The following is a 26,839-nucleotide window of genomic DNA, read 5'->3' as shown; positions in this document are numbered from 1 at the left end:
ACATATTTTTGACCTAATGAACAGGAGTTTTCTTTGAAGAATGGTAGTGTGGTATTTCCTTCTTTAGAGTTTCAGGTTCCGAATTTTCAGGAGGAACCTCCTCCTCGCCTAAGTTAAGGATATCACAGAAGAAGGCTACACTTAGGCCAATCATCAGGCGGCACGAAGATGGCGGCCGGCCGGCCCCCGCGCCCCGCCCCCGAGCCGAGCGCGCTCGAATTGAGCCGAGCGCTCCCGAGCGTCTCCCGAGCATCCCCGAAGCCGGCAGGAAGCTCGGGAGGCGCGCGGGCAGGAGCGACCCCGCCCCGGAGCCTGGGAGCGGCGCGCCCGCGCGGGGGGGGGGGGAGGGGAGACCGGATGTGAGTGGAGCGGCCATTTCCTGTTTCTCCGCAGTTTTCCCCAGCTTTGGGTGGTGGCCGCTGCTGGGCTCCGGCTTCCCGTTGGCGGAGGGCGAGGCGGCGTGGACAGCGGCCCCGGCACTCCGCGCCCCGCCGCCCGCAGCCGCGCGCCCGCCCGCCCGCCGCGCCCCGAGTGCGCCGCTTCTCGCCTCAGCGCCCGGCCGCCGCCGCGGCCCAGCGAGCGGCCCAGATGCAGGCCATCAAGTGTGTGGTGGTGGGAGACGGGTGAGTGCGCGGGCCGGGGCCGGGCGGGCTCGCCCGGGGTCGGAGCCGGCCTCTCTGCCGCGCGTGGCGTGGGTCGCGGGCCGCCACTCACTACCCCCGGGACCGGACGGCACGGGCCTGGTTCCGGCTCCCCCCCACCTTTTTTTTTTTTTTTTTTTTTGGTGGGGGAGGGGGTCGCCGACCCGCGGCCGGAGGGAAAAGTGAACTCCACCCTCCCGCGTTCTGTCGGGCCCGCCGTTCGCCGGGTGGGACCCCCCCAGCCGCGCCGCCACCCTCCCTCGTCCGCCTGGACACCGGTGGGCTTGGAGTTGCCTTTCTCAGAAAACGACCCTTTCTGGGCTTTTACATCAACCTCTCGAGCCCGGTTGAGAGCTTCCGTGTGTCCCGGCGGTCAGGTCGATAATACCGGACGAATGTTTGCCTGGGCGGGTTTGGTGGCCCTAAACTGATTTACCACGGGCTATCTTCCGCTTGCACTTGGCCACTTGTTAAGATTTTTTTTTTTTTTAGGTGATTATTTTTGCTCTTAACGTGGAGAAACTTCTGAGATTCTAGCTGCGAGGAGTCGGGTGTGATTAAGACTGTTCTTTTCTCTGAACGTGGTGTGGTCATAAAAAAAAAAAAAAAAATTGGCTTTCGCTTCTTGCATTAGGTATGGGATGTAGCAGAACAGGCTCCCTGAGCGGAGCTGCCCTGTGACTCAAGGCATTTCTTTTCATCACTGTCTGTGGTGGTTACAGGCCCTAGAGGAAGACAAGACTTGGCTTATGCAGTTTTTTTTTTTTCCTCCCATAGAAACAAGAATCTCAGTGTAATCCGAGCAAAATTGTGTGTCTCAGCAGGGCTAGAGTAGTTGAGTGTTAACAAGGAAGCTCCAAGAATTACTACCAGTTTCATGAAATTCAGAAGGCAGTGGGTGCATTTTTCAAGTTTTGTAAAGTCTAAGGAAGCGTTCTGGCATCGCTCTATCTTTTGATTAATATTCCCCAAATAAGTCATTAGGACTGATGTGGCTTTTATGCCTCTCCAGTTGTGAATTGGCTTTGTTTAGATTGTTGCAAATTAGACATTCGAAATTGTTTCCACAGCTAATTCAGATGTGGGTACAGTTGAACTGATTTTTAAAAGATGCCCATCTGGGATTTGTCAGAGTCAACATGCGAAACATTAACACTTCATGGTTCCATGTATATAGCCAACAATTACACCTCCCACCTATTTGGGAATATGTATGGTACCTTTTTTTTTTTTTTTAAACCCTTCAGAAGAAAGTTTTATTTTCATCAGGGTTGGGGGGAATGTTCAGTTACTTAATAGGGAAGTCAGTAAACTGTTTAAGTGAAGTTTAAATTTAAACGTTTATCAAGTTGTCTTAACGCTTTAAGTGAATTTCTCTTAACAATTACAAATGTCGGGACGTCTGGGTGGCTCGGTTGGTTGAGCGTCCAACTTCAGCTCAGGTCATGATCTCGTGGTTCATGAGTTCAAGCCCCTCGTCAGGCTCTGTGCTGACAGCTCGGAGCCTGGATCTTGCTTCAGATTCTGTCCCTCTCTCTGCCCCTCCCCCTGCTCATGTTCTGTCTCTCAAAAATGAATAAACGTTAAAAAAAAACCAGAAAATATTAAAAATTAAAAATGTTCAATCAGTAATGCTTAGAATATGAAATAATGCTAGTTTTTAAAAACGCCGAATGGCTGATAATTCAATAACCCTAGTAATATCCTATGTAATATCCTTAATTGAAAATTTCTGGAACTAAAACATAAGCACAGCAGATATATTTAACGCCTACAGATTATGGACCTCTGCTGTTTGTATTGGCTTGTTTATCTAGTCGCATACTTGTTGAACGCCTACTGTGGGATCTGGATCCTTCCTTCAAGTCTCTACCCCGCTGCTTAGGGGGAAACCCTGGGCATATCAGTCATCCCCCACACGACAGGTGCCTCAAGTTGAATTCGTGAGGATTAAACCAGATCCTGGATACGAAGTGCCTCCCAGGTGTCTGCCCTGTGTGGAGTACGTGCTGTTTCTCTTACTCCGAGGCACTGAGGGACTCTGTGAGGGGAGTGGTAGGCATAAGACAGTTCTTGGCTTGGCTTAAAGTTTTCAGTTAGTTTTTTTCGTATTTGACATTGATGTAGACTGGGGGGCTAAGAATCCTGTTAGAAGTGGATTAAAAAAAATGTAAGGTATTTATTTATTTTTAAAGATTTATTCATTTATTCAGGTAATCTGTACACCCAGTGTGGAGCTCGAACTCACGACCCCATGATCAAGAGTCGCATGCTCTGCCAACTGAGCCAGCCATGTGCTCCCTCTATTACTTTAAGGGACGGCATATAGCAAACGTTACTTCAGTGAAAAATTTAGACACATAATTTTCCATACCAAAAATATTTTCTGCTTTTACCCAAACAAAACATCAGCCTGATGATATGGTTGGAATGTTCTTTCAAAAGTTGTTAAAGCTGTAAATGTAGGTCTACATTTTGTGGGGCAGAGAACTCCATGGTGGGGAATCTGAGGCAATTAAGGGCAGTTTAAGCAGTAAAGGCAAATTGAAATTGCACAAATTGCAAGCTTCCTTATTTAAAAAAATATTCTTGGGAACTACAGTTAGAAGCTATGTCATAATCATATTATAACTAGGATCAATTAGCCTATATTCTTCTTATGGATTATTTTCTATATAGCAATTCAGTTGGCATTGAGTACAAAATGTGAGTTGAAATTTTGACACTTTTTATGCTATTAATCCTTCTCTTGGTCCTAATTCTGTTAGTCCTTCTTGAACACGGGGTCTGTCATTCTTATTTGATGGACATGTGACCCCAAGATTCTCTCAGTTTTACTTAGGTAAGACAGCATCTCACATTCAGATATTGCTAAGCCATTCAAAAAAAAAGTTTTTAATGTTTTTAAATTTTATTTTGAGAGAGAGAATCCCAATCAGGCTCTGCACTGTTAGCACAGAGGCTGATGTGGGGCTTGAACCCACGAACCATGAGATCATGACCTGAGTTAAATCAAGAGTTGGGAGGCTTAACTGACTGAGTCCCCCAGGTGTCTCTCCCTAAACCATTTTTTTAAATGTTTATTTTATTTATTTTGAGAGAGAAGGCATGAGTGAGCAGGGGAGGGACAGAGAGAGAGAGGGAGAGAGGATCCTAAGAGGCTCTACACTATCCAGAGCCTGACATGGGGCTCAAACTCATGAACCGAGAGATCACCACCTGAGCCAAAATCAAGATTTGGATGCCACCCAGGCACCCCTAAACCATTTTTAATAGTGTTGTTTTGGCTTTGGTTGACCAGGAGGCTGCGAGTGAATGAAGCCCCTCTTAGTTCACTCCAGATTGGGCTAGTAGTCTCTCCAGCCCAGTGTCTAATTTAGGCATTGCTGTCCAGGAATGTTTTTAGTTGAGCATAAAAAATACCTTCCATGATGATGTCATCTTTTTAGGAATGCACCAGTTCCTCTCTACTTGTTTCCATTGAACAATCACTGATGGTCCGATCCATGAATTTAAGTGCTTTGTGAATTGTCTGTGTGTTTTGCCTTCAGCATGGGGTTCCATATGTTTGTGTTTGACCTGTTGTAAAGGTGTTTGAATTCTGCACTGGCTTCTAAGTTTAGATTTGTTTAAAATAATTCTTTTTTTTAATATTTATTTATTTTTGAGAGAGTGTGAGCAGGGGAGGGGCAGAGAGGGAGGGCTACACAGAATCCAAAGCAGGTTCCAGGCTCTGAGCTGTCAGCACAGAGCTTGATGTGGGGCTAGAACTCATGATCTGTGAGATCATGACCTGAGCCACCCAGGCGCCCCTAAGTTTAGATTTGTTGTTTGACTCCGATCTTGGTGGTTAAAATTATACTATGCCTTTTTTTTTTTTTTTCTTAACTTTCAAATGATAATCCCAGTAAAAGTTTGGGGTTGGATTCATTAGAGGAGTATCAGGAATCCATTTTTAGAGAACTTAAAGCCACTTTTTATGATGTTCTTTCTTTTGCATTAATCATCTAATGTATTAGTGCCTCCTACTTTTTCACCTCTGTATCACCAGGTAGTTCTTGTAATTTTTAGTCTTCCTAAAAAGGAGATGTTTTATCAGGAATCCTGCTCCCGGGGCAATTACCGCATGTCATCAGAGGAATATTTTTCCTTCCACATCTAAATATGAAAAACTTCAGAGATACAGGAAAGTTGAAAGAATTGTGTAGTGAACACCTGCCACTTAGATTTTGTAATCAATATTTTGCTATATTGATATTGACCTATTTTCCCATTATCAGGGCGTATTTTAAGAGGATTTGATTTTGAAGAAGAATGAGGCTGATATGCAGTTAGATAAAAAGTCTTTTTTGAACTTTTTTGTATCTTCCGCAGATCCAGATAACTATTCTAGGGTTAGGTTTGGTGTTTCTAGAAGGGGCAGGGGTTCCTCTGTAGCTTAAAGGCTACTTCAGAATTGGACTCTCTTAGGGGTAGCATCTTCAGCATTGAGGGTTCTAGAAGCTACACAGTTTTTGAATTTTTTGAAGCCTCCAATGGTGATAATGGATGGTTTTCCTAAGTTGGTTGTGATGTCCCTGTTAGTGACAATATCAAAATTTCACATTAGGTTTTGTGTTTTTGTGCGCTAAACTACTCTAGTCATGTATTTCCTGAATTTAGTCTTTGCATGGTTATGCATTTACTGAAGGCCTACAATTGGAGCGTTTCCAAACCCCATTTCACAGGGTAAATTGAGGACTTTCATTCAGGGTCTTTCATTGATGCAACAAATATGAATATATATTTAATACTTTCACATTCCACTATGTTCTGTTAATATATCGTTAAGAACTAGGTACCTTTTTAAATTTTTATTGTTTTTTAAAGTTTATTAGAAAGTGTGTGCAAGTGGTGGGAGTTGCGGGAAGGGTTGGGGGGGAGACCATCCCAACCATCAGGCCCCATGCTGTGGGCGCAGAGCCTGATGCGGGGCTTGCACTCCTGAGCATGAGATCATGACCTGAGCTGAATTCCGCCGCTTAACTGAGCCACCCAGGTGCCCCAGGATCTAGGTACTTTTAGACGGTAATACAGGCTCCTTATTTTCTCATTGAAGAAATCTGGTCTTTGAGTCCTAAGATCAGTGTATCTTTTTTTTTTTTTTTTTTTTTTTTAAACGTTTATTGATTTTTGAGAGAGTGCGAGTGGGGGAGGAGCAGGGAGGGAGGGATATAGGATCCGAAGCGGGGCTCTGCACTGACAGCAGCAAGCCTGATGTGGGAGAACTCATGAACCATGAAATCATGAGCTGAGTCAAACTCAGAGACACTCAGCCTATTGAGCCACCCAATAGGTAGGCGCCCCTACCCTCCAAATATTAAACGTTTCCTTGAAGTTCTCCTAATGGGAAAATGAAGAACATAATAGGAACATGAGTTACTGGCTTTAATCTTTGTAATTTCTACTAGAGCAGGAGAGGCACAGATAGGCTTAAAAAAATGTTACTCACATGAACTTTCTTTCAGTAGATTCATGTTCATTTTCTACAGTTGTGGCAGCTTTCAAGGATTAAAAAGAGGTTGAACTCAGTGGTAGCATATATAAAAGTGGAAATTCCAAACCAGATAGTAACTTTCAGAGGTTCTTGGCCGCATCAGTCAAGGTTGTGACCAAATGCAGCTTCCATTCGTCGTGTGGGAGCTGTGTTGACTTTGGCCTCTAGAGTTTATTTGTGGAGTGTTTTTAAAAGGAGTGGACAGATAACACTAATGGGAGGTAAATCACCGTTATTTTTTTCTTTTTATCTGTTTTTTTAAAACTAAGTAAATATTTAAATCAGCGTTTGGACATGTACTTAATTAAGTCGGAATTTTATAATTTAATAATTTCTTACAGATTAGTTTATAGCTGTAATGGTTGGTAATAAAATTTCAGCCTATCAGGGTATGCCAATACCTTGAATTCCTTTGCAGTTAAACCTTTCAAAAGATGATGCCTCGGCTAAAGGTGAAGTTTCAGGAAAAGAGATCTTAGAGCTTTTGGTTTATTATTATTATTATTATCATTATTAAAAACTGGTTGAGTTTTGGGGCGCCCGATGGCACCATCCGTTAGGCGTCCACCTCTTTTAAAAAAAAAATTTTTTTTTAACGTTTATTTATTTTTGAGACAGAGAGAGACAGAGCATGAACAGGGGAGGGTCAGAGAGGGAGACACAGAATCCAAAACAGGCTCCAGGCTCTGAGCTGTCAGCACAGAGCCTGACGTGGGGCTCGAACTCACGGACCGTGAGATCATGACCTGAGCCGAAGTTGGACGCTTAACCGACTGAGCCACCCAGGCGCCCCAAGATCTTAGAGCTTTTGAAACAGAGTGGGTCATATTTATAGTAATGGCTTTGTTCCTATACACATGGAAGAGATTTGAAACAGTACTGTTAAAGGAAGTACTACCATGACGTTTTATCATAACCGTTAAAACCTTTATAGCCTCTTATCCTTGATATTAAGAGGCAGTAACTATTACATTTTTACACATTTGTAATTTTGAAAAGAGGCTCAGCAATGATGGCCTTAGACTCCATTCTCTTCCTCAGCTACCACATCCAGCCCATGGCTGGGCCATCTTGTTCTGCCGCACGCCTAGGAAGCTCTAGAAATGGCCCACTTCTTTTTACCCTGAATCTCCCTCGTTGGTTCAAACCACTCTCGTTTTTCTGTCTCCAGTCCCAGCTTCCTTCCTCAGTCCTCCTTTCCACACCGCAGTTGGAGGCTGCTTCTGAAAATGCAAATTTAATGGTTTCTTGGCAACTAAAAACTTTCTGGGACTTCCCGAGTAGGATCAAGTCCCATGTCCTTAACAAGAAGAGATGACAGCCTCCTCAGAGTTTCCTTTGCTGCTTCCCCCTTAGTTCTTGGTTCTTCAGTTGTACTGGGCTTCTGGGCCTCCCCATCAATGCTGCTGTTTTTGCCTAGAATGTTCCTCCTGTCATGTCCCCATTCCTCCTAGGTTTCAGCGTACATTGCGACCTCTATCAGCTCCAAGACTAGGTTAGATCCCTTTGCTGTACATTTCCAGAGCATCTTAAAAATTTTTTCTTTTAATGTTTATGTTTGAGAGAGAGAGACAGAGTACGAGCAGGGGAGGGGCAGAGAAAGAGGGCGACACAGAATCCAAAGCAAGCTCCAGGCTCTGAGCTGTTAGCACAAAACCCGACATGGGGCTTGAGCTCACGAGCTGTGAGATCATGATCTGAGCTGAAGTCGGATGCTGAACCAACTGAGCCACCCAGGCGCCCCTCCCCCCCCCTCCCCCCCCCCCCCCCCCCCCCCCCGCCTATCCCCCCTCACCTTTTTTAAAGTAGGCTTCACACCCAGTGTGGAACCAAATGCAAGGCTTGAACTCCTGACACCGAGATCAAGACCTGAGCTGAAATTAAGTCTGTTGCTTAACCCACTGAGCCACCCAGATGCCCAAAAAGATACCTTTTTTTTTTTTTTTTTTTTTTTAAAGTAGGCTCTACACCCAACGTGGGGCTCAAACTCAGGACCCTGAGATCAAGAGCTAGAGGCTTTAGGGACTGAGCCAGCCAGGCACCCCCCAGACCATCTTTAGTAACACTTGTCACACCTATAATTTTATGTAATGACTGCACTCTTCATTTTTTCTTCCAGTTTTTTAAAAATGTTTACCTATTTTTGAGAGAGACAGAGCGTGGGGGTGGGGGAGCAAAGAAAGAGGGAGACATAGAATCTGAAGCAGGCTCCAGTCTCAGAGCCGTCAACACAGAGCCTGACACAGGGGTTGAACTCACAAACCGTGAGATCATGACCTGAGCTGAAGTTGGATGCTTAACCGACTGAGCCACCCAGATGCCCCTATTTCTTTTTTTTTAAGTTTTATTTATTTATTTTGAGAGAGAGTGTGAGTGGGGCAGAGAGAGGGAGAGGGAGAATCCCAATCAGGCTCTGTGCTGTCAATGTAGGGCTTGGTCCCTCGAACCGTGAGATCTTGACCTGAGCCAAGATCAATAGTCTCATGCTTAACAGACCGAGCCACCCAGGTGCCCCATGCACTCTTCATTTTTTTACTTTAATAACTGCACAAATGGGGCACCTGGGTGGCTCAGTCTGTTGGGCATCTGACCTCGACTCAGGTCATGATCTTGCATCCGTGAGTTCTAGCCCTGTGTCAGGCTCTGTGCTGTCAGCTCAGAGCCTGGGGAGCCTGCTTCAGTTTCTGGGTCTCCCTCTCTCTGTCCCTCCTCCGCTCACACTCTGTCTCACTCTCTCTCAAAAAATGAACAAACAAACATTAAAAAAAAATAACTGCACAAATTCCATGAAGTTTTGTTCCTTGGAATATCTTCAGTACCTGGTATACTTCCTTGCATAGCACATACTTTGTTGGTATAGATTGAAATAGAATTCATGCTTTCAGTAGTTTTGTGATGGAGTTGGTAGTTTTGCATCCATTTTATAGTTGAAAAAACTGAGGCATAAGGGAGTTGAAACTTACAAAAAAGTCCAGCCTAGTAAGTGATACAGAGGTGGTCCCGGGTCTCAAATCTAGGCTAATGACTATGCATCTCCACCTCCTGCTTATATAGGTTTGACATTGTAAGCTTTTCACAAAATGTATGGTCAATGAGTCATTTTTGTTGAGAAAGCCTTTAGGAGTTGGGAGCTACTTCCTGATGATGTAATGTAATGTTTGAGTCTGTGAGGTCTTCAGGGTGGGGGAGTTCTAATTTTTAAGCCCTTAATAATGTTATGAGTAAAACAAGTATTGGCAAACCGGATGGGCCTGTAATCTGTCTTTGCAGAGAGGTTTTTGCCTTAAGCTAAGAGTGCTAAGAAAATAGAAAAGCACTTAACTTCTTTATAGTGAATCCTAATTCATAGTAGTTGCGATTGGACAACAAATTCTTACAGCTCAGAGCTTCATTGTGTGAGGAGAGCATTTATATCGCTTCTCAGCCTTCTGGCTAAGATCAAGGGTAGTAAGGAGAGCATTTAGTGAAAACTTAGGCCGGGGACCCAGGCTCTCAGAAGCCCCTGAAGTCACCCTGAGAATGTCACATTTGGAACTCATTTTTTGGCTAAGGGCACAGTGATCTTAATTTGTAGGTGATACATTCTCATGAAAATTTCAAGTGGTTGGAAGACTCCAAGCCACCAGTCTGACCTCTGCCCCGTGGTACACTGTATCCCCCACTAGTGGTGCGGGAGGGCCTTCTGTCTCTGGAGAATTTCTACACGATTCTTTTTTACTTTCTCCTCTTTGCAGCTTTGCGAAGTTTATGCCAGCGTCCCTGAGCCGTTAGTTAATATGTCTGGAATATATTGTGTTAGCCGCTCTAAAGGCTTATGGTGATGTGTGAGGATGGGGGTTGCGGAGTGGCAAATGAATACAGATGAGTTAAAGTGAGTTCTGTATGGCTCTTTGTGGCTCACAGTTCTGTGTGCGGTGGTTAGTGACTAAGCACTCTGTTAAGAGAACAGTCCTTACTGGTGCCAGAGGGAAGGCTTTAAAAGGTGGTGGGTTTGAGCTACCACTCTGAGGCTGCAAAACGTATTACTTAGCAGCCAAGTGGAAGTTGCAGAGGAAGGCTGTGTTTGCATATTAGGATGCATCAAAGTGATTTGAGGATAGAACTGAAGATGCTCAGATGAGAGACTCCTACACCTAGTCGCAGAAGAGACTTTCCATTTTAAACTATCGTTCCTCTTCAACCTGTGCTTAATTAACAGCTGGTTCTGTGAATGCTAATTCCTAAGCAGAGCAGGAAGAAGGCTCCTTTTTGAGAAATTCGAGTTTGTTTACTTTAAATTTCAGGATAGAAAATGTGTAGGCTTCAGTAGAAGGTTACAGAAACTGTTTAATGCTAAGTACTTGGTGTATACTTCTTGATTTTTTCCTGTAAGTTTAACAGAATAATGACAGAATTACATGCATGTTGACTAAGCAACTTATGTCGTTTTTCTCTTTCCTTAGAGCCGTAGGTAAAACGTGCCTACTGATCAGTTACACAACCAATGCGTTTCCTGGAGAATATATCCCCACTGTGTAAGTATCTGGAGTTAAAGAAGCAATTTACTTGTGATGTGTTTTTTTTAATTCTTTTGACCTTTGTTTTGCTGTAAAGGCATTCTTAATTCTTACGTGAACAGATCTGATTAGTTTTCCACTTAAACGTGAACATTGACCAAAGTCTGATTAATAAGAGAATCGGGCTTTTAAAAAATACTTAATCTGATGTAAAGTTTCTGCGTTGTGATGAAACACACAGCTTTCCTAATTGGTTTTTAGACATTCAGGAAACAAAGTTAACAAACCGAAGTGTGAAGACTGGATACAGTAAGAGTTTCATATAAATTTGGCACTTGAGCATCTGTGTGTGAAGGAGCAAGGAGCCAGAACTTGAAATAGTCTGTTCTATTGTGATTGGCCTTTTCTGGCAAGTGATCCCAGTGGTTCCATGTCACTGTTGAGTTATCAGGCTGTGGAACGGAAACAGGGTGGTGCTGGGGGCGGTTACCGGAGGACGGAATTGGCCACCGAGCTGTTTATTCCCTTTCCGCAGCAGAATTGGGTGGAGATGGAAGTGTTTTTCCGATGATAGGATTACTAGGGAGCCCCGTGTAGCACGTCACCCTGCTCTGTCCTCACAGCTGCCATCCTAGTAGAGGAAGCACCTCAAGTCCCACCCATGCTGACCTTGTCGAGCACAACATGTGCGCTGCAGTGTTGCCCAAAGTTTTGCAGAAGTGGGATCATACTGTCCGTGTTGTTCTGGTTTTATGGTGGGGACTTTCCTTTTCTACACATGTAGGTAGAACTAAATCATGATCACTGTAGGTGACTTTGAACTACTGTAGCTGATACAGTACACCGGTCATGGGTTTGTTTGGGGTTTTTTTGCCGTGTTGAACATCATTGCACGCGTCTTTGTGCACACGTGATAGATGATGACAAGTGGAGGTGTGCCAAATCCAGAGGGAATGGATATTTCGATTTCTGATAGGTTAACTACCCATGTGCTGCCCAAAGGCTGTACTTGGACCAGCTGGGACTGAAGCCGGCTCCTCTGGTTGGACTGTGGGTGACAGGAGTTGAAAAAGTTACTTTCTCATTTGCATTTCTGATCCCCGGTGGGGTTGAAATCCCTCAAATGTTCACCGGCCATTTGTAGTCTTGTGTGGATGGACTGTTGAAATCCTTTGCTTATTTTTTTTTTTGAGATTTTTTTCTTACTGATGGAACTTCTGTGTACAAGAAATATCAATTTCTCTGTCTCTCCTTTGTCCTCTGTCTTTTTGAACTTCATTATGAGGTCTTCTGCCGTAAAGAAGTTTGACTTTTTTTTGTTTTAAAATTTTTTTTTAGTATTTATTTTCGAGAACAAGCATGAGCAGGGGAGGGGCAGAGAGAGCGGGAGGGACAGAGGATCCGAAGCAGGCTCCGCACTGGTAGCACAGAGCCCGATGCAGGACTTGAACCCGTGAACTGTGAGATCATGACCTGAACCAAAGTCGGACGCTCAACGGACTAAGCCCACCCAGGCGCCCTAAGAAGTTTGATGTGTTTATGTAAATATGCCACTCTACCTGCATGGAGTTTTATGTCCTGCTTAGGAAGACCATTCCTACTTCAGTGATGCAAAAGTATGTTTTCTAGATTTTTGTGGCTAACGCTTTAATCTTTAATTCATTTAGAATTTATTTTTTGGTACAGTAGGCGGGCACGTGATTCTTTTTCCCAGATAAAAAAAAGTCATGATCTTGTTCATTTGAATAACCTGTCCTTTTCTCACAGAAGCGGAATTAGGATACCCCAGACCTTGTCTTCATGGGAGCTAGTGTGGTCGTTACGTTCGTTAAGCCACATCGGAGCCTTACTCAGACTTCGGCTTTGCCGTCGCAGTTTAGGAAGTCCCTGAGTTTCAGTGTCGAGAGTGTGTGAAGGTGGCTTCCGAAATTGTATCTTACAGGCTGCTGTATTGGGTCCTGTTTGGTACTTGCCCTGGTTTGAATGGCAATGCCAGGTTTTCTTTTTAATGAAGTACTTGGTGGTACTTGTGGTTTGCTTTGGTTTTGTGGAAGTCCACCTTACTTTCTGCCTGTCAGCCAGGCTTTCCTGGGCCTCTGCTTATCGTTAAGTAATCACTGGGGTGACTTGGTATGCATGTAACCCAGTACACTCACTCTGAAACGGTCCACGACAGCCTCTCACATCAGGTTCGTTTCGTGTTCCCTTCGCGCTTGGGTCGCAGGCCTGGCTGGATGACCACGACCTGACTAATTGTTGCCCTGACTCAGTGCGGTGGCCGTGCCGCGCCACCTTGCTGAAGATGAGCCACATGTGGATGTGAAAAATCTCAGCAAGTGGGATTTGAAAGAGAGGGACTGATTTTATACTCTGTTTCTCTGGGGCAGAAGAATCTTAATGTCCTGTTGAAGAGGCAGAGGTTCCTGTTGCTGCCACTGCTTTGTTTCGGGTACATTGAGGAGCTTGTCCTTTGTTTCTTGGGCGAGTTTCTCCAGGTGTTGGTTTGTTTCCCTTACACTCGTCCCAGTTTCCCTCCAACATTAGCTCCGCCTGCTGGCCCGGCAGCCCCCAGACCGCACCTGGCCTTGGTGCATCTCCTCTGGGGCCCTCCCTGGGACAGTCACTCGAGTCCCTGATCTGTGCCCAATGCTCCATGGCTAAAGACTAACCGTTTTTACTCCATTCTGCAGCTTTGACAACTACTCTGCCAATGTTATGGTGGATGGAAAACCGGTGAATCTGGGCTTATGGGATACAGCTGGACAAGAAGATTATGACAGATTACGTCCCTTATCCTATCCGCAAACAGTAAGGATCGTGACTGATTTTTAATGTGTCCTTTAGAATATATGATTTCTGAATATGAAATTGCACATCACCTGTGGGTTTGCTTGCACAGTTGGCCCGTGAACAACACATTTGAACTCCACATGTCTGCTTAGATAAGGCCTGTTGGTACATTTCAGTGAGTATGTTTCTTCCTCCAGATCTGAGGGAAGTTTTTTCCCTGGCTTACTTTAGTGTAAGAGCGCAGTACCTAATGCACTTAACATACGACTGTTGATGTTACTGGTAAGGCTTCCAGTCAGTAGCGGGCCATTAAATTTGGGGGAACTTTTGATTGCATGGGGGGGGTCAGCACCCCTCACGCTCCCCCCCCCCCCCCCATGTTGTTCAGGGGTCTGCTGTATCGCCATCTTTGGGGCATCCTGAGTAGCAGCAAGCTCATGTTAGTTCAGTAGCGTGTGTCCCCTACATGGGAACCCAGAGTTGGCTTGTTCTCATTTCTCTGGTCTTACCTGGTATAGAATATGGTGCTGTGCAGTTTACATGCTTCCATTGTTGCAATTTGTTTATTTATTTATGTATGTATTTATTAGAATTTTTTTAATGTTTATTTTTTGAGAGCTAGAGTGTGAGCAGGGGAGGGGCAGAAAGAGAGGGAGACACAGAATCCCAAGCAGGCTCCAGGCTCTGAGCTGTCAGCAACAGAGCCTGATGTGGGGCTTGAACTCGTGAACCATGAGATCATGACCTGAGCCAAAGTCAGACTCTTAACCGACTGAGCCACCCAGGTGCCCCCCCCTCTTTTTAAATATTTATTTTGAGAGTGAGAGTGTGTACAGGGGAGGGGCAGAGAGAATTCCAAGCAGGGTCTGCTCCCTCAGCGCAGAGCCCAGCGAGGGGCTCGACCTCCTGAACTGGGAGATCATGACCTGAGCCAAAATCAAGAGTCGGATGCTTAACTGACTGAACCACCCAGGTGCCCTGTTAAGATTAAGGTTTTTGAAAATCAAGTTAGTGACTTGTCTTTTGGGTTTAATATTATTTTTCTTTCTTTTTATTTTTTTAATTTTATTTGGACTCCATGCTCATGAATCTGAGATCGAGAGCCATACGTTCCACCGACTGACCCAGCCAGATGCTCTTTAATATTATTTTTCTATGTTACTCATGCTCCTTTTTCTATGGCTTTATTATTATTTGTTTTAATGTTTATTTTTGCGAGCGTGGGTGGGGGGCGGCAGATGCAAGGGCAGAGAGAGAAGGGAGACCAAGGATTTGAAGCAGGTTCTGTGCTGACAGAGCCACATGCAGGGCTCGAACTCACGAACCATGAGATCATGGTCTGAGCCGAAGTCAGACGCTTAACCGTCTGAGCCACCTTTGGCTTTAGCACTTACATTTTCTCAGTGTAGAGTCAGGTTTCGGTTTTGTAGAATTATGTCCACAGTGTCCAGTCAGAAAAACTTCTAGATTGTTTTGCTTCCATTTCAGACGATTAAATGATCCGTGTACCAAAAGCTAATGAGAGTTGGTGGAAATATGCTTAGAGGCCACTTTTCTTTAAATTAGGAATTGTCTTATTTGCATCGTGTGCTTCTCTCATTACACATTTGTTCTTCGTCTTGGAAGTATTTGAAAATAACTCTGGAGACTCAAGTGGCTAACCAGCCAAAGGAATACACACTAGCACAGACTCCTTAGGTTTCCACCCTGCGCCCTTGCTTCCCAGCTCTGTGACCCTGGCAGATTTCCCCAGGGCTCTCGTCGTCACCTGTCTCGTCATAGGATGAGACGAGCAGTACGTATAAAGCTACCGGAAGGGTCCGGGTACGTCACAGACACTCCAGTGTTGCTGTGGTGAAGACGCACATCTGGAGAGCTCTTCACATCCCAGCTGGCTGGGCCCGAATGACTAGAAGCTGCTGTGCGTGCTCTCAGCAAGCCCGGATGACCAGAGGGGTCAGGGTCAAGGAGACACCCTGGAGAAGGCAGGTGTCAACCCTTGGATGGACCTGACCGTCACCGTCTTGGGGGCGTAGTGTGGGTGAACATAACTGTAGTTCTAGTCTTCCCAAATCTTGTGTTTTTAAATTTAACTTCCTGTTTTTAGTAATGATAGTTTTTTATACTTTTGAGTACAGTTTTAGAATGCAACAGTCATTGTCTTCTGTATTTATTTTCTCCTGGAGGAATTGCCAAATCCAGTTGCTTTGAGCTGTAGATTTTTGCTGATTGTCCTTCAGTTGAATTGTAACCAGAACTATAAAATGGGAGGTTTGAATGAGTGATTGCTCAGTTAACCTCCAGCTAAAAATTAACTGATTAAGGTTTGAAAATCAGTTCATAATCACCAAATGGTTTGAGTTCTTCAACATGTTTAGGAAACTCTTCTGTCCCCAATGGGTGCTTGATAATTCCAGATTTTAAATGGATTTGCTAACCTGTTGACAGAGTAGGAGTCTTTAACCCACTGGATCCATCTGGAAGGGTGGGGTGTCACTTCTGAGAAGTGAGAGCCACCTCCTGTGACTCACGGGTCCGGGCAGGGTGTGGCCTTTCTCTCTGAGGGAGTGGCTCACAGTAAGTCAAAGGTGACTTGGCAAGGCCCCTGCTCTGTATGCCAGAACACACGCAGGTAAAGTGACAGATTGAATCAAGCCGCAGGGTGTTGTCCTTCTGGGGCAGGACTTAAACTTTCTGTGTCCCTTCTGTGTAAGGTGCTCTTTTCCTGCCAGACACTTGAACAGCTAAGGGGGTGAGGCACGACTCTAGCCCTCAGATGGCTCACACGTGCTGTGTGACACATCACGCGCCAGCAGATGGGTGTCCTGGGCACTTCGAGCAGAGAGGAGAGCGGCTGTGTAGCAGTTAAAGATGCGCCCGCTGGCCTCCTGCGGATGAGGACGTTTCATTGGCTCCCGGGGGGGCGGCCCCAAATGCGGAGATTGGTGCCTGGAAGGTCTCCTTCCTTTGGGCCACACTGTCCCCGCAGGGGGAGCAGGCCCGGTGGCTGCCGGCTGGCACCTTGGCAGCGGGGGTGCCTCTGGACTTTGTACTGACTGGAACGTGGTCTCTGGTTGTTGGCTCTATAAGACCTGTTTATGTGGTTTGTCCGTGACCGTGCTCAGACCTCCCCTGAAGGGCCGGTAGACGATTTTGTATCCACATGTCACCCTTAGGGCTTGGTGACTCCCCAAAATAGATGTCATGTTTCCTGTGGGCATTTAATGCTGCTGTCCTCTGTTGCGCAGCTTGGGTGGCGAAGTTAGGTCTGTTGAGGGCATTCGTTTCTGCGTTCTCCAGAAGATGGCAAGCAGGTAGTCCTGTTCAGTAGAGATTGCCCTTGAAAGTTTCATTTTCCTAAATTAAGTAATCCTTAGGGCTTTCCTGTCCTTTAATAAGTCTTAATCTTTATATTCTCTTTTTAAAAACGTGCCGTAATAGGGGCTCATGATGGTTTGGTGGGATAAATGTTGGGCTCTTGATCTCAGCTCAGGCCTTGATCTCATGGTTGGGAGTTTGAGCCCTGCATTTGAAGTAGGCCCGACGTGGAGCCCGCTCTCCTGCACGTTCTTGTGTGTGTCTTGAGTTGACTTGTCACCGTGGCAGCGTGACCCGTGTAGTGCTCGGGCCCAGCGTCGTGCGTCGTGTCCAGTCAGCTGCATTTGCCTTTTTGTCCAGGACGTGGTGTGAGTGGGAACCTGTGTGCCTCGCTGGGGTGACGAGGCCTGAGCTCCGTGTGGGTCCGGAGAGGCCTGCGCTGCCCGAGGTGCCGGGCCTCTTGTGTCCGGGCCTGCGGGGACCTGCGGGGTGTGTGTGCTCAGCTCGGGAGTGCCGGGTGGTGGCGCGGAGGCAAGGAGAATGGCTGTGTTTGGCTTGGCCGTTTGGATTTTCACCTGGCTTTTTCTGCTTTGTTCAGGTGGCCGCCTCTACCTGTGTCCTCCGGCCACAGGTCACTAGGAACACACCTGTGGCTTGAACAAAGTCGGGTTTGTTCCTGTGCCCCAAACGAGACCTGCACCTCGGGGACTGCGGGGTGTGTGATTTGGGTGAGGGCTTGCTCTGGATTGGGTGCTGGCAGGAAGCAGGGTAGTCCTGGGGCCAAATCTGTGACTGGTGCAGACACCGTCACACAGTCTCGTTGGCTGCGAGAGGGGGGCGTTCGGGGTTTCTGTAGTTTGCACGGTGACCTTGTGTTTGTGGTTAGACAAGATTGTTAAGTGGTCTTCTATTCGTTTCTTTACTTTTGGTCTCGTGTCAGCATGGTTGCGTGGTCTGACGTGGGCGCTCTGGGAGATGGTCACATTCGGTGGGAACCCGCCGTAGCCTGGCTCCTGGGGTTCGGGGCTGTCCTGCTCTTTCTCCTGAGCAGCTTCCCGTGGATGCCACACACACAGCATCTTTGCTCTGTCCTGTTTGCGCCCTGGTCCTTTGCCCGGTTCCTAGAATGTCTGTAGGAAGGACTATTCCAGGCCTGGAAGTAAAAGCCGGGCGGAAGGCCTTAAGAAGAGAAGGAAATGAGAGGGAGAGACAGCGCGCGCACGTGCACGAGCAGCGCTAGGGTGTTTGGAGTTGGGAGATCCCAGCCACCCCCGAGTCCCCTCCCGTTCTGCCAGGAACCTCTCTGTGGTGCCCTCCGCATGCCTGGTGGAGGCGGTGGACCTGGCCAGTGAGGGAGCGGTGTTTGCGACCCGGAGCAGTCGCTGAAGGCCTGGCGGGAGCCTGTATGGTCGGGAGTCGGCTGCCGGTGTGAGAACAGCGTCCGGGCCAGAGGGAAGGGGAGCCCGTGGCCTGGGGAGGCCCGGGCAGAATAAAGAGGCTCCACGACACGCTGGGAGGAAGGCTGGGCCAGTCCTGCTGCAGGCGGCCCTGCCATGGAGCTCCGGCCTCCGGGGACCCCCGTGGACATTGAGACACCTGCCAAGGTCGAGCAGCAGGAGTCTGTGCGGGTGTGTGGTTGGGAGGCCAAGGCTGCAATGAATCCCTCCTGGAAGAGCGAAGTGTCAGAAGGACTAGACGTTTTATGATTTCCATGTTATTGTTTTAGAAGAATTACCACGTTATTCTTTATACCTTTTTAAAGCCTTATTTAGGCTGGGGGAAGAAGAAGAAGGGAACGGGCAGATGGTGGAATGTTAATGTAGGATGGAAAAGCATGTTTCTTGATCAAAAAATATGTTTTAAAAATTGAAAAAGGTAGAACAGATGTGGTTGGAGGATATTTTGGAGCTGCGTTTTTGTGGCCAATCCCCAGGGGTCCCTGTGTCACCATAAAGAGTCGGGAGCACAAATCTTCAAAAGTAGCCCATAGATGAAAGTGGCAACTTTAATATTCTCAGAATCGTGGGTCAGAGAAGCTGGAGAGAGAGGAAATTAAAATAATTCTCTTGTTCATCTGTTAAAAGACGTGTGGGGTTCTGTGTTGCTTGAAGAGCAAGTCTTTCGATTTTTGCTGCAACAGGGGCGAATTGAAAGCCCTGTGGTGGCCGCTGGAGATGCCATCCCCTCTGGGTGGCCGTCCTGTCCAGAGCTGCTGGGGGGGGGGGGGGGGGGGGGGCGGCGGCGCAGTTCAAGGTCTCAGTGCATTGACACCGTTCACTCAGGTCCTCTAGCTCCCTGAATTCAATCCGCACTTGCGGAATTTGGGGGGAGAGTGAGCGCCAGCCTTGTCACCGTCACAGCGCAGACCCAGCAGTGCTTCTTGGGGCCTTTTCCTCCCAGAGGCCCGGTCCTATGGACAGGTGTGCCTCCCGTTGGTGGCTGCTGCCACTGGGCCCGTGTCTCGGAACATGGACAGAGATCTTTGACCCGTGTGTCTCTTGCTAATGGACGCACGGACACGCCTTTGCTAAGGAGGAACGCACGCTTTCTGCACGTTTCCTGAGTGGACAGAGCCCGTGCGCTTCCTCGGGCGGGCGGGCGGGCATTTGTGTCATCAGGCACGGTGGCGCTGCTGCCGGAACAGGAACCTTCTGTGTGCTCCTGTGGGTAGCGCCCCCCCCCCCCCCCCCCCCCCCCCCCGCCAGAGTGTGCCTGACCTCTGTCTTCATCATGGCCTTCACAGGTGTGATGGAGTTTCGGTGGGGTTTGGCGTCACAGATGCTAGACAGTCCTCTGCTTTTGGATCCTTTGGGAGGGTTGAGACAGAATTCTGATGAAGAAGAAATAATGGATTGTGTTGACTTTTACTTTCCTCAGTTTTTACTAAACTCAAACACAGTTCTCATGCATTACTAGGTTGGAGAAACGTATGGTAAGGATATAACCTCCAGGGGCAAAGACAAGCCGATTGCCGTATGTAAAACTTTCAGTCGACTTCAGTTTCAAGCTTTATCTGTTCTCTCGTTTCACTTAGTTCCCCAGGATTTCCTCTTGAGCCCCACGTTCCTTGAGTGCTTTGTATTCACTTCACTCGAGGTTGGGTTTTGCTTGATGAAATGTGCTTTCAGTGGAGCGAGACAGTTTACCTACTAGCTCGAATTAAAGCGGTTTGTGAACTGCTTGCTTCCCTCCTCCCGCGTGGAAGGAGGGACCTTCGTGAGGGGCCTCCCAGGCCGTCGAGGCTCCACGTGACGCCCACCCACCGTGGAGCGGGACTGAGCATGGCTGCGGGCGCCTCCTCCTCCGCTTTGGTGTCCCCTGGTGTCTCTGGTGTCCGGGGCGCGGCTCTGCGGCTGAGCTAACCTCCCCCTGCTTCCAAATGATGTAACCCGGTGCCGACCTGCCGCGGTGATTCTCCGACGAGCCTGTGCATGCGCTAGCGTTTGTTAAATGTCATTTATAAAAAGCTGTTGTGTGGGATGTTTCTTTCCCTTTCCAGGTACAAGGGATCAGCCGGATGATTGAAAGTGCTAGCTTGGGAATTGTGTTAGCTTGGGAGATTCATTTCACAAAGTAGCAGAATTGCCTTTCTCTAGGAAAGGGATTTATAAACCTAGCATTTTAGAAACTCTTAGGCATTTTTAACACAGCTAAATATTTAAGTTTGACTCTTGACACAATAGAGTGGGGCAGAGGTTTTACGTTTAGTCGGAAATGCTTCCAGGTATTTATTCTGCACGGACTTTTCCTCTGAATCTTTATTTCGGCTACGACTGCCCAGCGTCGAGTCCTCCAGAGCTCTGCTCGGGGCTGAGAACCGACAGCCGGACCCCACTCTGTGCCGGGGACCCCGGTGGCAGTTCTTAAAGCAGTTTAATTGCAACCCAGCGGTCAACTGAAAGTGTACTTAATGTGCACCCGGGGAGCTTAATGAAAAGCATACCGTTTGTACATGTTTTTTAAAATCGACTCCGCTTTTGAAAAACAGACCACGTTTTACAGAAATGAGTGGCACCTTGACCCTGGTTTGGTCCCTGTATATAAATAAGAGCATTAAAGTTGCCAGTGGGAGTTGGGAGTGTGAAGGAAGAAGCCTCCTGGGGGTCTGATTGGAGGCCTCTTCAGCCTCTAGGAAACGCTAGCACATTCTAGTAAATCCTCTCCCCTCTTCTCATAAGTAGCTGGCTGCTTCACGTGCTGGTTCTGGTCTGGGAGCTTCTGACAGAACTGAAGGGTTGTAACCAGGGAGTGAGCTTTAGACACGGACCGCTGGTGCATAACATGCACTTCGTCTCGTGAATCGTCCCCACAGCGTTTACGAAGCAAAGCGCGCTCGTCACCGTGAGATCATTTCTAAATGCCTCTCTTTCCTCTTTATAGGATGTATTCTTAATTTGCTTTTCTCTTGTGAGTCCTGCGTCATTTGAAAATGTTCGAGCAAAGGTAAGCGGGGATGTTTTAGACCAATGTTTTGTTACATAGTGTCATCTTTGGGAGGTAAAACTACCATTTAGTGATAGAAATTTTAATGATTTTGTAATTCTTTAGGTAGATCAATTTTTGAAATCATTGACTTTATTATGTAGAATTCTAAAGTTCAAGGTCTGATTCAGAAACGCTGCGTCCCTTGTTAAAATAACACTTTCGAGTCCGTCTGATGGAGTCATCTGCTAAAACAGCGGCCATGACTTTCCACTCCTGCGTCTTTCACACACTTCCAGTGAAAAGTGCCATGCGCGGGATGTTCTGTTGTGATCAGGGATGTGTCCAGTGAGAGTAGTGGTGGCAGGGCTGAGACCTCAGTCCACATAATTCATGCTCACTGTTGAATATATGTAGGTAGGATTCTCAGAGTTCATGTAAGAGCTTGACCCATTTTACCAAAAGATAGTTTTTTGGGGAAGGAAGACTTTCCCTTCCTACCCCCCCCCCCCCCCCACAAGTAGAGCCTGTTCTGTTGGGTCTTTAGTCTTGGAATCCTGGTTTGCTGATCAAACACCCACAGGTAGGCAGGCCTGTGGTTCTTGAAAGTATTGGGGGGGGGGGGCGGTGGGGTGGTTCCTGCCAAGAGCACTGAGGGACTAAGGTGGGGTGGTGGGGTCAGTTGGGCACCCAGATGGGTATCGTTTAGGCAAAGAAAGTTCATGAGGGAGGGGAACGTGTCATGACTTCGTTCTCTCTTGCATCTAGTGGTACCCTGAAGTGCGACACCACTGTCCCAACACCCCCATCATCTTAGTGGGAACTAAACTTGACCTCAGGGACGACAAAGACACGATTGAGAAACTGAAGGAGAAAAAGCTGACTCCCATCACCTACCCGCAGGGTTTGGCCATGGCGAAGGAGATCGGTAGGAAATCCTTGCATTTTCACGTCTGCTTTCTTTGCACGGGATTTATTTTCTTGACAGACTGGACTCCAGTCTGGGGAAGTAGAGAGCGTGTTTTCCGACTCAGGGTCGTGATGACGCTCACCAGGTGGGTGCAGGGTCGGGGCTGCTCCGCTGGGCCCCACGTGCCGGCAGGTGGCGGGGCCCGGGGAGCTGCTTCTTCGTCCTTGTCCGGGTGAGAAGAGCGGGGCTGAAAGAGGCTGTCTCCCGGCAGGTGCTGTAAAATACCTGGAGTGCTCGGCGCTCACGCAGCGAGGCCTCAAGACAGTGTTTGATGAAGCTATTCGAGCGGTTCTCTGCCCCCCTCCCGTCAAGAAGAGGAAGAGAAAATGCCTGCTGTTGTAAATGTCCGGGCCCCTCTCCTGCCCTGCCCCCCTCAGAACCTTTGTACGCTTTGCTCAAAAATGGTGGAGCCTTCGCACTCAATGCCAAGTTTTTGTTACAGATTAGTTTTTCCATAAAACCATTTTGAACCAATCAGTAATTTTTAGGTTTTGTTTGTTTAAAGTGTAAGACTTCAAACTTTCACATTATATTAAAATTTAGCCCTAAAATGGCAAGCTTTTTTAAAGCCTTATTTTTCAGAAGCCCCTATTCTTGCTCAGATTAAGAGTTGCCAAAATACCTTGTGAACTAAATTGCATTGTTGTGCTGAGAACACTAAGCACTAAACCGTTTAAGACCTTTGTCTTCAGAAGAGACCGCAGCCAGCCTCTCAAGTTCGGACGCACAGACCCCTGCTGGCTGGTCTCTGCCGGGAGAGCCCCCAGCCTCCTTCCGGAGACCGGCTGCCCCAGGCCGGGCTGTGTGTCCTCCTGGAACGAGCGTAATGACTCGGCTCTCTGATCAATCTTTTTGATTTTGTAGTGAGATTTTTTTTTTTAAAGTAGTGTATTCGCTTTTGCTGAGATTTGGAACCGCCCTCTGGCTCCCGCCCCTGTGATGAAAGGGTCCGCTGTGGCCGTGGGCACCTGGGGCGGGTGTGCGGGCCACGGGACGCGATCAGAGGACGAAGACAGTATTCTGACAAAACACTACACTGTGCACGTCATTACTAAACTGAAAGTGTCACGGGTAAAATCTTAAAAGGTTAATTTCTGTCAGATGCAGTAAATGATGAAAGGTCGGTATCATCACTAAGTGTTTTAAGCTTTTTTTCTTAGACTCCATCCCTCCTGAGATCGGGCATTTAATTCATCTTTGAACTGGTCGTTCCCATAGTTGCTGACTTAGTGCTTTTCTTATAGAACCCCTTCTTAATGAGCAATATGCCTCCTTGTATTATAAAATCTTTCTGATAATGCATTAGACTTTTTTTTTTGTAGATTAGTGAAAGTGCATTCCTGTTCCCTTGTTACTTTATTCAGAGCTAATAAGCGCTTTCCTTAGTTTTCTAGTAACTAGGTGTAAAAATCATGTGTTGCAGCTTTACAGTTTTTGAAATATTTTAGATATTCCTAAACTATGAACTTTCGTAACATCACTGTCTTGCCAGATCACCAGTACTGTACCTTGACTAATGCTGACCCTCCTCCTCGCCGCCTTCCCCCGGACACACGCTTCCTGTCGCTCTGCCTAATCAACCACGTTCCTTTGGGTCTGTGAGGTTCTGTAAGCCCGTGCTCGTGCTAACCAAGTTCTGTACAACTTACCCGCTGGCAAGAATACAAGGTTGGACCTTTCAACCACTAGAACAAAGTTTTTTAAATTGACCGTTGCAGACTTGTGGAGTGTTTTTACATTGATCTTTTGCTAATGCAATTAGCAGTTATGTTTTGCATGTGTGACTTAATAAATCCTTGAATCATATGACTGTAATACTTGAATTCTTGAGAGCTCGAACAGCCTCCTGGGGTGTGTGTTCGTTTGCCTCACCTGAAAATCCTAGGCGCTTGGAAACACATTTCCAGTGCAGGTTTTCATGCTGGGGGACGGGGAGGGGCCCCTCCAGGGGAGAAGCTGAAGAGTCAGCAGGGACCGGTGGGGAGTCAGGCTGGGTTTGGGACCTTCGGATGCGGGTGGGACGTCCACACGGGTGCCCGAGCAACTGGGGCCAGAGCTCTGGGCTGAAGCTGGCAGCTGTTGGGAGCCCGAAAAGGGGGGAAGGAGGCCGATTATGACTTTAAGCCTGAAACTGTACTTCAATGAACAGGTCATGTCAGAATCCATCTTCTAAATCCTTTATATCATTCTGAAGATTGCTTTATTTTTGAGTATTTTTTAAAGATGTTTTTAAAAGGCAGTTTCAAGACCATGTAGTTCTGACAGTTTGCTACAAAAACCGCTGTCTCCCATCACACCCTCCCCCAAGGCAACCAGTTTGAGTTCTTTTAACCTTTGTTAGTTATTTATCTCCATATGGCTAAGTGATGTAGCTTTTTACCGCCCAGTTTTTATCACCAGTTGCTTAGCAAAGAGAGATGCGTAGGGCCGGGTGTGGGGGAGAACACAGAGCCCCCACGCGGTTCCCAGCTCCCTCCCCACCCCAAATCTCCCCGTGTTCACCCATCCAGACCGCCAGCTCTCTGGACCCGTCCCGCTGGGTGTCTGGTGGAGGCTTCGTCACAGAGGCGTGTGTGCCTGATGCGACCGCCGGCTCTTTGCTTCACCCTCCGGCCCCTCTCCCCTCCGTGGGGGTCTGGCGAAGTCACAGGACCTTGGTGCTGGCAACTGCAGTTTTCAGATTCAGCCGTTACCACTGGTCCTCCCGGGAGCCCCGGCTCTTTCCCAGTGGCACCCCGCCCCCGGCATACCCTTCCTTCCCGATCCTGGTTGGTGTTCGCTATTTAGCATCCGTGTTACTGTGCAGATGCGCCTGGCTGAGCCACTGAGGAGCAGGACTGTGCGGCACAACTACTCGTTTCTTTGAGGATAATTAAGACTATTTGCTCTTCTGTGTGCTTCACGATTTAACTGCAGACTTCCAGCCGACACCGAAATTCCTCAGGATGTCTGCTGAGTTTCAGCAATTTGCATTTTCCTAGTCTCATCCTCTGGCCACCACTTTTCTTACGTGTCGATGTTTATTTTTTTGTAATCTCTACCTCCAACGTGGGGCTCAGACTCCGACCCCAAGATCAGGAGGCACTGCTCTACCTACCGAGCCAGCCGGTGCCCCCGGCTCCTTGTCTCTTAACTTGCTTCCTCTTGCTGAACACATTCTCCTGGTGTTTCCTGAGAAAGAAGCATGTGGGGAACCCGTGCTCTCACGCCTTGGCCACTGCAGTTGTGTGGGATGTCTTCCCGCCTTGCACACCCCGTGCGGCTGCTGTCCCTTGTACTTCCCCCTCTGTCCTGCCTGCCCTTCTGCAGGTGGCTGCCGCCTGGCTGCTTTGGAGTTCATCTTTCTTGCTTTTAACTTTCAGGTGTTCTCATTCTCTGCCACTTTTTCAGTCTCCGGATCCGTCTTCTCTGTCCGCAAGCTGTGGTGGGGGTAGCTGGAAGTTTCTCCCGGTCGCTTGTCGCTCACGTGCCTGGTGGTCCTTGGCCCCCGGCTTAAAGGTCGACAGCCTTTACAAAACAGATTGGAAACCAGCCCACAGGTGGCGTCCACGGGCATCTCAGATCTGTCAGCTTTCTGCCCCGAGTGTACAGGAACTGTGTCTAGAACCCAAACTCACAGCAACTGGACATTACCGTGGCATCTCAACTGGAGTTTTCTAAATGGGCCTTTGCAGGTTTGCGGAACCTAAGGCGTTAATGGCTGTGACAGCTCAGAGGCCCTGAGGGAAGGGTCTCCAGAGGTCAGATAACTTGGAGAATCTTCATGAAGGTTCTGGCAGCCAAGGGTGAGAAGCTGAGAGACCTCATCCCCTTGCCTTCAAGTGCGCTGCTGTCCGGGGCCCCCTCCACCCCAGAGCGAACCAAGGGCCAGATTTCTTCCAGCTTTCTGGCAAACCAGCTCACCTGACTAGTCCTGTGCCACCCTCTGTCCCAGGTGCCTGGGGAATCTGAGCTGTAAACCAGGGCAGTTCTGGTCTTTCCTCCTCCACGTAAGATCCTGTTTCCTCCAGTCAACCATTTGTTCCTTCTCTTCTTTCCCCATCCTGGTGTATTTATGCTTTTTAAAGAGACCAATTGACCGTCATTTCCTAGTGCTTCGGTGGGGGTTAAATCAGATGCCTCTGCAATCTCAGTCTTTAGCCCGAGCTCCAAGAAAAAAACTATCCAAGAAGACTTCATTTTTGTTCAGACAGAAAGCTTTTCAAACGCGATTGCTGTAAAACTACCCAGTAAAACAGGCCTTCCCGCAAACATCCAGTGGAAGAGTACGTCACTGTACAGACACGAACGACACGTGTAAGTGCTTTATTATAAACTCCCTCGGAATTCACTGGCTGACGTCCAAAAGCCAAAGTAATAGGTGAAAATAAAGCAGCTTGATGTTGAGCTGGAGCGCCAAGGAGCAGTGGCCCCAGTTCCCAGCCTGACCTCGGGGCTGACCCTTAGCGCCACCCAGGAGAAGACCCATCCGTACCCTTACAGTGACGCACTAAGACTGTGTAGCCAGGAAAATCCAGTCTGCCGGGTTCAGACTCCTAAACAGTGGTAAGACGAGACCCTGTCAGTGAAAAGGTGGGACGGGGGGTGAGAGTCCACAGATCCGTCAGGTCCTTAAACCTGGCCGTGGATCCCAACTTGTGCTGGGACGGTTCTGAGATCATCAGGG

At 47.6% G+C, this 26,839-nt stretch overlaps 2 protein-coding genes across 4 annotated transcripts in view; one reads left to right on the top strand and one right to left on the bottom strand.

Annotated features, from left to right (window-relative positions):
* Positions 1-370: 370 nt before the first annotated feature.
* RAC1 (Rac family small GTPase 1) lies at positions 371-23,979 on the top strand. 2 transcript variants are annotated; one of them, XM_042922530.1, is made up of 7 exons: positions 371-623; positions 10,620-10,691; positions 13,364-13,481; positions 19,698-19,754; positions 21,162-21,224; positions 21,972-22,131; positions 22,385-23,979. In XM_042922530.1, exons 1-7 carry the CDS (start codon positions 589-591, stop codon positions 22,513-22,515), a joined length of 636 nt encoding a protein of 211 aa, XP_042778464.1. In that variant the 5' UTR covers positions 371-588; the 3' UTR covers positions 22,516-23,979. The 2 variants fall into 2 exon arrangements, with proteins under 2 accessions (XP_042778464.1, XP_042778463.1); XM_042922529.1 differs by lacking the exon at positions 19,698-19,754 and having other exon boundaries at positions 390-623.
* DAGLB (diacylglycerol lipase beta) overlaps positions 23,340-26,839 on the bottom strand; it is a 37,815-nt gene continuing 34,315 nt past the window's right edge. For both annotated transcript variants that reach the window (XM_042922507.1, XM_042922508.1), the window contains one exon: positions 23,340-24,249. In XM_042922507.1, coding sequence (XP_042778441.1) covers positions 24,159-24,249 — 91 coding nt within the window. In that variant the 3' untranslated portion in view covers positions 23,340-24,158. The remainder of the gene's footprint in view (positions 24,250-26,839) is intronic.

The sequence above is a fragment of the Panthera leo genome, chromosome E3, assembly GCF_018350215.1.
Source record: "Panthera leo isolate Ple1 chromosome E3, P.leo_Ple1_pat1.1, whole genome shotgun sequence".
In the NCBI taxonomy this organism is placed as follows: domain Eukaryota; kingdom Metazoa; phylum Chordata; class Mammalia; order Carnivora; family Felidae; genus Panthera; species Panthera leo.
This window is presented reverse-complemented; position numbering and strand designations above follow the sequence as displayed.

Coding starts and splice junctions, on each gene's coding strand:
- RAC1 (XM_042922530.1), top strand. CDS start 589: ATGCAGGCCATCAAGTGTGTGGTGGTGGGAGACGG. Junction 624..10,619: donor TGTGTGGTGGTGGGAGACGG/GTGAGTGCGCGG, acceptor CTCTTTCCTTAG/AGCCGTAGGTAAAACGTGCC. Junction 22,132..22,384: donor GGCCATGGCGAAGGAGATCG/GTAGGAAATCCT, acceptor GTCTCCCGGCAG/GTGCTGTAAAATACCTGGAG.